Genomic DNA, 12,253 nt, shown 5'->3' with positions numbered 1-12,253 from the left:
TTTAAATGTAGATCGAAGCAAATTGAGATTTCCAGTAGGATGATTTCAGAAACCTGGAGATGTCTTACTGACATCAGAGGGAATAAATGAGAGAGTGAGACAGATTTGAGAGAGACATCCTCAGTGATTCCACAAGCACGTCGCATTTGATGATGAAATGAGAAATACTGACAATGACATGAAGCACTTTATGCCGCACAGTGAAAAAGTGCAATTGTTACCTAAAAGCAACCAATTTTACCATCACAATGTGATGTGATTTGTGAAACAAGAAAAAATGTAGAGCCGATCTTGATTTGATCCATAGTGAACTGATTTATATAACTGAAGAATAGGTTTGATTGCGTATTAAGAAAGTAAATAGTGTCAATTAAGATTTCATGTTGACTTTTGAGAAGTTACTTTTACCTTTGATTGGTGCAACATAATAGTTAATCATTGTTCTTTTGGATGTTACCGTATGAAGACCAAATGTTTTTGCATTGTACATACTGCATGCTTCATATGCTGTTTTTAAAAGTGTGCAGTATATATTATGCAGTATTCACATGCACTTGTGTTTTTCAGCCCTATGTGGAGACTCATACCGCTCAGCGTCTTTCATTCAAATCCTCTGCACCATCTCATCTGTGTTAACTGTGCATCTCTGGGTGTGACGATGCAAGTTTACAGAAGTAAGTTTTTAAAAACTCTTTTCAGATGGCGAACAGGCATATTTTAAAGTGCCCTTATTACGCTTTTTCGGATATTACCTTTCATGCAGTAGCTGTTTGGGAATGTAAAATGTCTAAGATAAATGGAGTTATTTTCTCCCAAAAGAAAGAAGTTATTCTGAACTGCTGAAACGATTCGTCAGTAATTCCAGTCTCACTTCCTGCTCAACCTACCTAGGTTTGCAACTAATTTGCATAAATCCATTCATTGGTTGCCGGTGAACGATGTCTACTTTGCCCCGCCCTCAAACGCTGTAGTTGTATCCGAGACTGGAAGAGTTTGGTTCATGTTGTTCATGTCGAGAAGACACTGTTTTCTGCTGCCAAAGCAAATCCACTTTGATGAGATTGATACGGTAAAACCGACACAATCGTTCCTGTTCATATCACTGTATCAAGTGCTGAGTAAGAGCTGAAATCCATATATGGAAATGGGCGTTTGATTTCCGACACACGCTGTAAACGGTCGACCAATCACAACAGACTGAGACCTCTGACATCAGAGCAGAGCAGATCAGGCTCTCAGAAAGGCAGGGTTTAGAGAGACTGAATCTTCGAACGAACCGCTTCAGACACTGTGAGAAAAGAGCTGATGCTGCAATGGATATTATGAGAAAATTTAAGTGTTTTTTGACCTTGGATGCATGTAAACCTGTTGTACGAGACCCCAAAACTAAATTAGGAGACTTTAAATATAGCGTAACAGGGCACTTTAAAGGATTCGCCCAGGTATATGTGATATTTCAGGACTGTGAGACAGCATGAAGTTCTGTCTATAGGTGTTGTCATCCATTTTAGAGCGACAAAAGCACTGCTTTTTTGCTGTAGGAGGAAGACGTCTGTAATCACTAGCAGCATGTTTATATCTGTCCTGGAGAGTTTAAACGGTTGGGGTCAGAGGTCACAGCGCTGACATCAGTTTGCTGAACTGGCTGATAACATCATAAGGAGGCTATCAGAGTAAAAAATGACCGGGTTCAGGTGGTCAGTAAAATCCTCTCAGGCAGAACTGAATCTCCACACCGGTCAAAAACTGACCGCAGATCAAAACGCTCATTGATAATCATTTCAGTTTACGTACATCATAACAGAGCATTTTCAATAATTATCTATTTAAAGACAACATGAAACAACACATTTAACTTCCAAAAGACTATTTAGTGTAAAATATTGCCTTATCCATTGGAATTTGATTGTTAATTACAATATTTTTCACCTAAACACATTTACAAATTATATAGATTTTCTGCATATATGTTTTCAGCATTGATAATAATGTTTCTTAAGCATCAAATCATCATATTAGAATGATTTCTGAAGGATCATGTGACCCTGAAGACTAAAAATTCACAATTATTACTAATTATTATTAATTATTTTAAATTATAATAAGATCGACCCCAAACTTTTGAACGCTAATGTATAAAATAATGTGTAATAAGACATTTATTTTTGGAAGTTAATTTTGATTTCATGTGGTCTTTAAGAATTTTAAGGAATTTTCACATCCAGAAGATGGCGTGCTGATAGTTTATGCAGAAACAGTAAAACAGATGAGACATAATAGTTCATGATGGTGTTAGACAGAGAAGAAATGAGCAAAATGAGAGAAAAGGGTTGGAAGAGTTTACCTGAGCGCTGGGTCTGAGGAGGAAGAACAAAATTACACACACACACACTCACACTCTTACACACACACAGCACTGTCTGTGAGAGCTCAAACTGTGATATCTTGTGGGATACAGGAGCTTTTGTCTCTGAAAAAATTAATAAATAAAATGAAACTTTTCTGAGCAAAATAAACTTTTTGCTAGGTTTTGTCATTTTTTAAAATATCATATCCTTTTTTATTATTATAGTTTTCTTCCTGAGATCCATTTATAAAGTTAGTAGAGTTGTTCTTTGAAGCAAAAACAGGAACATGTTAAATTCATAAAATTAAACAGGTTCTTTTTAGATCAGGAATCTTGTTTAATGCTGTAAAGCCTGACAATCTACTTTGTTTTTTAATTTAACATTCAGACAAAATGTAAAAAGAAACCAAAAAAGAGTTTGCATATATATGCAAACTCTTTTTTGGTTTCTTTTTACATTTTGTTGTATTTGTTGAGTATCATATTGGATACATCAGGCTTTTACAGCTCCAAACTGAGCAAAAATATGCAATACTTTGCAGATGCTGATATTTATATGGACAAAAAGTAAGACGAAATTCTGATGCTTGTAATGTAAATCCATGAGATCTTCATAGCAGACTAAAAATCATATAAATATCAGTCTTTGCTCTGCCAATAATGTCTTAGAAAGAAGATTTTTTGTCTTAGAAAGAAGTCGTTTTAAAACATATAATGCAATACAATACAATGATGATTGAGAGATGAACAAATAACCTTCCTCAAAAGCCTGATGATCATATTTGAGACTCACATTTGAATATGATTTTCCTAAAAAAATTATGTATGAATAATAAAGTAAATGAAGTTGCTTTAATCCAGTAAGTGTTCAGCATGAAATATAAAACTTTTTCTTGCATTTACATAAAAATCAGTAAAGATTTCACAGCAAAAAGACGCATGAACCGCTTTATAATTACATTAAAAGGCCTTTTACTTGCTAAATAAGTCTAAACTCTCAGTCAGACGACAGAAGGACTGTAGTAGATTGTGTGCGACAGGTTTTACAGCAACGTTTTGAACGTGTTGAGCCTTAAAACTTAGCTTATCAACTATGATACAGCAGGCTTTATAGGGTTGAAATAAACTTCAGCCGCTCTTTTAAGATTCTTCAGTATGTAGACAACAGATTTCTTAATATATGTTTCATAATATTCATCTTGGAAAATCATGAAATATTTGATTTCTTATGATATGATCCCTTTAATATATATATGTTTTAGTATTTTTTCAGTCCCTGACTTTGAGCCCTTCTTCTATTAGATTAAAAACAGCACCTTTATATGAAACCACAAAACATCACTGCATCACAGAGAGTACTGAGTGTGACAACTGAGAGAAAGACAGAACAGGCAGAAGAAAAGAGAGAAAGACAGCAGGAAGGAGCAGAAACAGAGAGAGAAGCACAGCAGGGTAGGTGGAATACTATAACAGCTCTGTGATTGGTCGGTTGTTATAGAACTCCACCCACCTTAGCTGCGATCCTTTGGGCGTGGCCACGCCGTAGCCCTTGGAGTCCAGATTCCCTCCGACCTTCATGGTGTCGCAGGGCTTCCTCTGCTCCGTGTACTCGTTCATTGTGGACTCCAGCAGGAAGGCGTATTTCCCCTTGGACTTGCGCACGCGCGCCACGCCCTCCGCTGTCGTTTTGGTGAAGACGGTGGGCTCGGCCGACTTCATGTAACTCCACATTTTTTCATACACCGCGATCTTTGACCTCTATAGGGTGAAAGACATCAAATCAGTCAACAAATATATCTTTAGCTGGAAACATGGGGAGAAAACTAGATAAACTAGTCACTACTAGTAAAATGTCAACTAGAATATTTAAACAAAACATTAAGTATTAGATAATAATACTCTCACAAAATAAACATCATAACAAAAGGCTTTTATCATCCTGAAGGAGTTTATTTTGTGCAAATGATCGACTGACTGTATGTTTTCTAGCTCATTATGTGCATGTAATTAAATTAAAATGACATTTGAATATATTGTAAAAAGTAATTTATTCCAGTGATCAAACTGAATTTTCAGCATCATTACTCCAGTCTTCAGAGTCACATGATCCTTCAGAAATGATGATGATATGATGATTTGATGCTCAGAAACATTTCTGATCATTATCAGTGTTAAAAACAGTCATATTTCTGTGGAAACTGATAAAGTTTATTTCTCAGGATTCTTTGATGAATAGAAAGTAACAGCATTTATTTGAAATAGAAATCTTTTGTAACATTATAAATGTCTTTACTGTCACTTTTGTTCAGTTTAATGTGTCCTTGCTAAATAAAAGTATTAAAGTGGACGTATATATCCCCTTTTCACAAGATGAAATATAGTCTCTGGTGTCTCCAGATTGTGTCTGTGAAGTTTCAGCTCAAAATCCCCCACAGATCATTTATTATAGACTGTCAAATTTGAGCAAAAACACGCTGTTTTTGTGTGTGTCCCTTTAAATGCAAATGAGCTGCTGCTCCAGAAGAGGGCGGAGCTTTAACAGCTCAACAACAACAAAGTTGGAGAATCTCACGCAGCCAAAATGAGGATTGTCAGTAGGGCTGTCGCGATAACCGCAATATCGTAATACCGCGCTATTTACGAGCCAACCGCAGAGGACTGCAAATACCGCAGAAACCGTTATATTTGCATGTGTTTTATTTTTTGAAAGGAATGTCCTTGTCGTTTTACACTTCATGCATGTAGTTAATAATGTTAGCATAATGTGTACCATGGTGATTTGTACAGCGGCTCTGTAGATTTGCACTAAACAAACCTAAACAGACATTGAATGTGAGCAAGATCGACTGAGCGCGAGCGATTACCTGCGTCTGTCCTTCAGGCCGAGACATATATTCGTGAAAAAAGGTTGTCATGTCCAAGGATAGAAATCTCTCCCTTAGCATCGACACATTACTGGTCAGCTGAGCCTTATAAAGTGGCACTCAAAGTTAAAATGATTTCAACAGCTTGTTTCATTACATCGCTCTTTAAATGAATCAGCGTTTTTGAACGTCAGTTGAATGAATGGTTTAAAGACTCAAAGACAGCAACAATGTAACTGCACTGATTGACAGCCTGTCTGAAACGCGCAGAGATGAGTAGTTCTGCTTATACTCATGAAATATCAGCAGAAAATCTCTCGTTTAGTCAGATTTGAGGATCTAACTATTATACATATAACAATAGCCCTACGATCTTACTGTCAGGTTTATGTTCTGTTATGTAGACCCTTATTTTGACATTCTATTCTGTTACTTCCTGTTTCAACACTCTATTTAGTTTCGTTATTGAATATGACCATGTTACACAGATTATATAATAGGATTGTCAGTAACGGTGTTCAGCCTTACATTGTTCAAACCGGAGTCGACACTGATGGAGAGACTCAGGAAGAAGTTACAACTTTTAGACGTTTCTGAATGGTTAGTGGATAAATTGATGTAGTTGCTGTGGAGTTGATTCAACTCATCCACTAGCATGTGTCGTCATGTTCATCTTTTGTGTTGAATTGACCCTCGTTTGGTGTAAAATGACGGCATGTCAACAACACTCGACTACAACAACTCTTCCTCTTCTCTAAAGCAGCCCAACATGGCCCCGCCCCCTTTGTTGAGTGTTCTCGGGGCGGGGTTTATGTAAATTTTAGGGTTTCTGATGTCACCAACCCCGGAAGAAGCTCATTGTAGTCCAGCTGTTAGTTGTAGTTCTTAAAAAGCAATTTCTGTAAAAGAAATTATCTCTCTTTGCACTGAACTTTGAGCGTCGTAACTTTGCAGATGTCGTTTAAGCTCAAACAGCAACATTGCACACTAGCTAAAGCTAAACAAGTCAAATCATAATCAATCACCCCTTTAGTTTCTGTCAAAAAAACGTAGGAACGGTAGTGTACAATTAATTAATTTTGTGGTTACTGAAATGTTGTCAAACTAAAACTGTTGCAGTACATGCAGTATATACTTCCTGTTTAGCACTGTGTAGTCAGCTCTAAAGTGTGCACTACTGAGATGGATGGGTGTAATATGGCTGAAAAGTGTGTTAGTCCTGTGAGATATCATGTTTGACGTGCTGGTGTCCCAGTGTGCCTTGTACTCCATCATCTGTGCCTCTTTCATACACAGGCTCCAGTATGTGAGAGAAAGGCAGTGGACCGTGACGGACAGCCAGCCCATAATAATGTTTGTCACGTCCAGTCTGGAGCGAAGCGCTGTTGTGCCGTAACACTCCAAAATAAAACATCACACACGCCCACGAATAAACAACACCCTCGACAAACCTGTGCTCAGACACAAACGCCCGACAACAAACTCACGCGTTAGTCCAAACACAACGGGACGGCTGACATTTACTTATTCCCTGGGTTACTGATCAAACGCTTCTCGCCAGTATATCAGCGACGCTCTGCAGAGGCAGTGAGACGGGCTGCCACAGTTACTGTGATGGGACGGATTAGACTTTATACTGTCGCAAAATGTAAACTGTAGGCTATTAATCGCACAGCTCTATATATTCTTGGATATAGTCTATCTGACTTTATCCGCATACATACAGTACAATACACTCACATAGAGCGATATATAGCAAATCACTTCTTGATTGCTTGTGTTGCTTTGAAACAATGTTTTGTGAATAGCACGGGGTCAAAGAGCATAAGGCATGAGACGGGTTGGAAAAGAGAATAAGGTGTCTGTTTTTTATGGCAGAAAGACGGTGAGACAGGTTAGTGCAGATTGTGTGATAGATTGCCGCAAAGATAATGAGAAAATATGGCGGAGAGAGTGAGACAGGTTGGGGGAAACCGAATGGCAGTGAGACTGAGAAAATGAATGTTTTCCCATGTAGATGTGTAGCATCACACCATCTGTGTATGACAGCAGGGAGACAGATACCGAGTGAGACACATGCAGCGCTGCTCAGTTAATTAATGAATACACCATTCATTCGGCTCACACAGATATTACCCGTCTCTCTCTCTATAACGATCCGTCTTTCTCCCTCTATCACTTTGTCTTTGCTCTCTGAGTAAATTGCTTCTTTAGCTCCTCTCCAGACGGCAGACAGTTTCTCTATGTAAATGTGAGCACAGGTTTAGCTCTCTTTGGAGTCTGATTTAATTTCTGATCTATTACTGCGATGACTGAACTTTAATGTGCATATCAGCCTGGTCTGTCTGTATATATGAAGAGTTTGGTTACAAAACGCAATAACTCCATTTTGATTAATTTGAGTAAAAAGGTGTTTTTTTTACCAAGAAAGTGGCAAGATGAAAACCACTATTTTCTGTTTCAAACTTTCACATAGCATCTTTTGGTTATAAAAACATTGATGATTTTAAAAAGTTTATTATAAAAACTTATTATTTTTTCCCCCCAAAATGCAATAAATCCATGACACTTTTTTTGTTCTTCAAAATGCAATTAATCCATCAATATAAAAGTTATTTTTCAAATTGAAAATACACAACAAAGTAAGATGATTCACATATATGACAGAGTCTAAACTTTGCCAATATTTATCTTATATACAGGAATTTTACTAAAAATACATTCAGCCGTCGCTCCCAAAATGAATTCAACGGGTCATCTTGTTAATGTTATAAATTATTTGTCATTACCGATTAAAGAGTATCTGGTGCCACCGCACGGTTAAATAAACACATTTGCCGAGTACATTGGTATTAAAAACGGCTTTTTTAAAAAGCCTTCAATGTTTACAGTGCGCTGTGATTGGTTGAGCGGATATATCACCTTTTGGAGAAAAAGGAGACTGACGTTGGTCGCGTTTTGCAAAGAAAAGGAGAAAACATGACAGAATAACACAACGGATATTGCATTTTGCGCAAAATTAATAAATGACTTTTCAATACCGACCAGATACAATACTAATTTTGGCAGAAACTCAATTTCTTTGAAAATGGCACTTATCGCGTTTTGGATTCATATATATATATATATTAGAAGTTTAATAGTACATGTGTTGAATACGAACGTCACGGTTCGCTTCACGCAGTCAGCAATGAATGCAGTGATCCACACTCCAATCCAGAAGGGGGCGTGTGCGGTAATGCAACACTGTTTACTAACCGCCACACCAGGAAAAAGCGCAGAAGAAGAACAGATGATCTATGTATAGATATGTAAGTGTAATCTCTCAACCAGTGTTTCAACCTCGGAAAGACATCAACAAAACAGCTTGAGAATAATATCTCATGTATTACATTTACCTCAGGCAAGTCATTTAGGGCCCTATTTTAACCCTTTAAGACCTGATCTCTCTTTAAGAGCCAATAAAAACTGAACTCATATTGGTAGCACAAAAATTCTTTTTGCAAACAAAACCAGAGACTTTACACGTTCACATCAACCCTCCAATATGCTTCTGTTGCATTGTTTTCTCCCTCTAATGAGTCTGAGTAATATGCGTTTACAACAAAAACAGCACAGCCGCTTACTGAATACAAGTATGTAGATTTAACATGCTCATAACTTCATGAAAAATGCACGGATCATAGAAAATTGAGATTGTCACGACTAAAATGAACCCATAATATATTAATCACATTGATATTGCGTTATACTTGCCTTAATCACAAGATATTACTCACGGAATGATTTAACATAATTGGCTAAAAACATGTCTCTCATCTTTCAGGGATGCAGTGTGAATCCAGTGTTCCTGGACCCATCCATGTTCGTTTTCCAACGTGGAATAACACAAAATTGACATCATCTTAAAGCTTAGAATCTCATCTTTTTAATGCATCTAACCATTTTGAAACTCCTAAGGAGTGCTGAGAAGCACCTCTAAACCGGTGTTTACCACCCGTGGGCGCCATCTGGCTGCAAAAAAGTGAATAACAATTTATTCAACTATACTTTATGCTATCACCACAAAATTTGAACCAGGTGCAGCTCACATGTAGGAAAACATCACCAAAACATTTTTTTTTCTCTGATCTTATTGCCTTTTTAATTTTCTAAAAATGTAAAGAGTGTTCTATCAAATGATACCTACCTTTTGACTCTCCTTGCTACACTTTTGGAGTTATAAGTCTTTACTTTTGTGTATGTCGCTCAGAAAAAGAACATCTAAAAAAGCCTTCAGATCTGAAAGGGTTAACGATCTAAGCGCATGGTCTAAAGCGTACAGTGCAAGTGCGCTTAGGGCGTGTACAAATCCACTTTTGGTAGTTTATGGATGGAAAAAATGGTCGGTGCGCCCGGCGCATCGTCTGAAAGGGCTGTCCCAATTCTCTTAATGCGTCATGGGTGTGTTTTGGGCATAACGTGCAATAACCCAATCAGAATCTCATCTCCCATTCCCTTTAAAAGCCAGTTGCGCTCGCGCCATGGCGTATTCGCTATTTACAAGGCGGAATTTGCAATCAGAATAACTGAACGCGAACACAGTTTGTTCACTAAACCACTGTTTTATAAAAATGAAAAAAAAGAAGCAATTTTATGTTCATATGTTTTATGTTATGTTTATGTTTAATCATTATAATATTCTGATTTGCTGCTCAAGAAACTTTTCTGATTATTATGAATGTATTATCAACATAATTTTGTGGAAACCGCAACATTTTGTTTTTCAGAATTCTTTGATGAATAGAAAGTTCAAAAGAACAGCATTTATTTAAATTAAATCTTTTGTAACATTATAAATGTCTTTACTGTCACTTTTAATCAATTTAATGCATCCTTGCTGAATAAAAGTATTAATTTCTGTCCAAAAAAATCCCATTTATAGAATATGTGGTCATTACCATGCACTGCCCTTTATATTAACTCCTGCATCAAGATACTATATTAAAGGGTTACTTCAGGATTTAGCATTAAGCTTTGTATTAGTAGAATACCCCTAGTATTTTCGAATTAGCGTGCTTTCCCCCTTCATATGAGCCCGAGATGAGAGATTTATGCATTTTTATTCTGTAAAAAAGCCTCCGATGACGCAAAAATCTTCATTTTGGGTCATCGGAGGCTTTTTTGGCCAGAGGCTTAAAACTACAGCCATTAAAAGCAGGTAGTTCCGCCTTTTTTCACGGACATAGATCAGGCCAGGCTGTTCGTCCTCTGGGAAAGTGAATATCGATGGTATCGCGGTGTCCTTCAGAATGGTTCTCTTCATTGCAAAGATATTTGGTTCGTAGTCGTTTTTTTAGGTTTTCTATAACGGTGTCATCTCCAAACTTCGGGTGTTTGATGGCCCGCAGCCACTGTTTACATCTATCCAAATCTTTAACTTAATCGGAAAATGATGGAAACTTACTTGTCCTTTCCTGGTTTTGGGTGTACATCCAGGTACAAATCAATTTAGCACCATTTTCGCTGTAAATGTATGAACTAACTCACGATTTATTTGTTTGAATTTTCCTGAATGCCGCCTGTAACTGACAGTCGTGGTTTGGGCGTGGCCTCGCAAGGGCAGCAAAACAAGTGCATTCTGGGAGTTGTTGTCTTTCATCCACATTAGTCAAAAATACATTTTCTGCCTTTTCTCAGTCTAGAAAGCTCCAAATTAAAAAATAATTTCACATTTCTACTACATAAATGACCAATTTTAAATACACATTCATCTTTCCAGGGGTGAAGTACCCCTTTAACAGTATATACTATATATAATATATATATTGTCATACCACACTGCCCTAGAATGAATCATCAATCTAAATGCTGATGTAAAAATAAGTGTTTAATATTGTTCTCTCACCCTAAAGAACTCTTTGGTGGAACCGGAATCAAGAGTCCCGTAGGCGATTTCCGTCTGTTTGGCGAGGTCCTCTGCGCTCTCGATTGGCGACACCATTCTCTCCACGGTGAGGAAAGCGGCCAGGTTTGCCGTGTAGGAGGAAATGATGATAAGAGTGAAGAACCACCAAACTCCTCCAACTATACGCCCAGACAGAGACCTGAGACACAGACAGACACAGAGAAAATGAAGCCCAGAGAATGTACAACTTCACTTTTAAAATCACAACACAAGAATCTAAGCATAAGCCTGTAACATGACTGGTAGTGTAGATGTAGAGTAAATGAAATGGATTTGATAATGTTCAATTTTAGCTTGTGAATCTGACATGCCTTCATCTGATTACTCTGTTTGTTCTGAAGACAATATTCACATTATATCTCATCCATAATATGCAATTTCCACTTGTTGACACACAATCGTCAATTCAGAACAGGCACAGAGAATGATTGCACCAATAAACATTTATTTAGAGCGTTCTCGTATCAGTCAGTCCTAAAAAAATACATGCACACAGCATCAGGACAGCTTTTGCAACTCTGCAATATACAGGCCTTGTTTGGAAACAATTAAGCTCAATAAGCTTCTATTATTTCCCTCTTTAAAGATGCATTTTGTACACTGTAAAAAAGATTTATTAAGTTTATTGGAGTATGTTTTACAAGAAAATACCATTTCAGTCATTCCAGCAATTTCTGAGTGAAAATAGTTTCAAAGTAAATCTACACCATGTTTTTCAGTGCACAAATAAGTAAACTGAAAATGAGATATGTGTTTGATTTCATTTTGCACATTTTTTCTTTGTTATTATAGACTTTGAAACAATCTCTGGTCTTACTTCACAAGATTACATTACTTTAGAAATGACTTTACACTATTTCAAGAAGTGACAGAACACTCATTATAAGCTTATAAGACTGCGGCAGTGTGCCTGTGAGACCTGCAGTAAATCCAGAAGAAATTACATTCTTCAAAAAGAATCCAAGATCTCATTAAAAATGCGTCATTCTCTCACTTCAGACTAATGTACTGAACACAGCACAAGCTACACTGACCTGGGTTCATCAATAAGAATGGCAGAACACGCAGATACGTTCAAAAGCCGTGGTAAAATTT

The 12,253-nt window shown here is 37.1% G+C and overlaps 1 protein-coding gene across 2 annotated transcripts in view; it reads right to left on the bottom strand.

Moving 5' to 3' along the window:
- gria4a (glutamate receptor, ionotropic, AMPA 4a) overlaps positions 1-12,253 on the bottom strand; it is a 106,422-nt gene that overhangs the window by 12,505 nt on the left and 81,664 nt on the right. For both annotated transcript variants that reach the window (XM_067365003.1, XM_067365002.1), the window contains exons 12-13: positions 11,099-11,297; positions 3,858-4,105 (exon numbers count right to left, since the gene is read on the bottom strand). In XM_067365003.1, the coding sequence (XP_067221104.1) occupies positions 3,858-4,105; positions 11,099-11,297 (447 nt within the window). The remainder of the gene's footprint in view (positions 1-3,857; positions 4,106-11,098; positions 11,298-12,253) is intronic.

The sequence above is a fragment of the Chanodichthys erythropterus genome, chromosome 17 (genome assembly GCF_024489055.1).
Source record: "Chanodichthys erythropterus isolate Z2021 chromosome 17, ASM2448905v1, whole genome shotgun sequence".
NCBI lineage: Eukaryota > Metazoa > Chordata > Actinopteri > Cypriniformes > Xenocyprididae > Chanodichthys > Chanodichthys erythropterus.
This window is presented reverse-complemented; position numbering and strand designations above follow the sequence as displayed.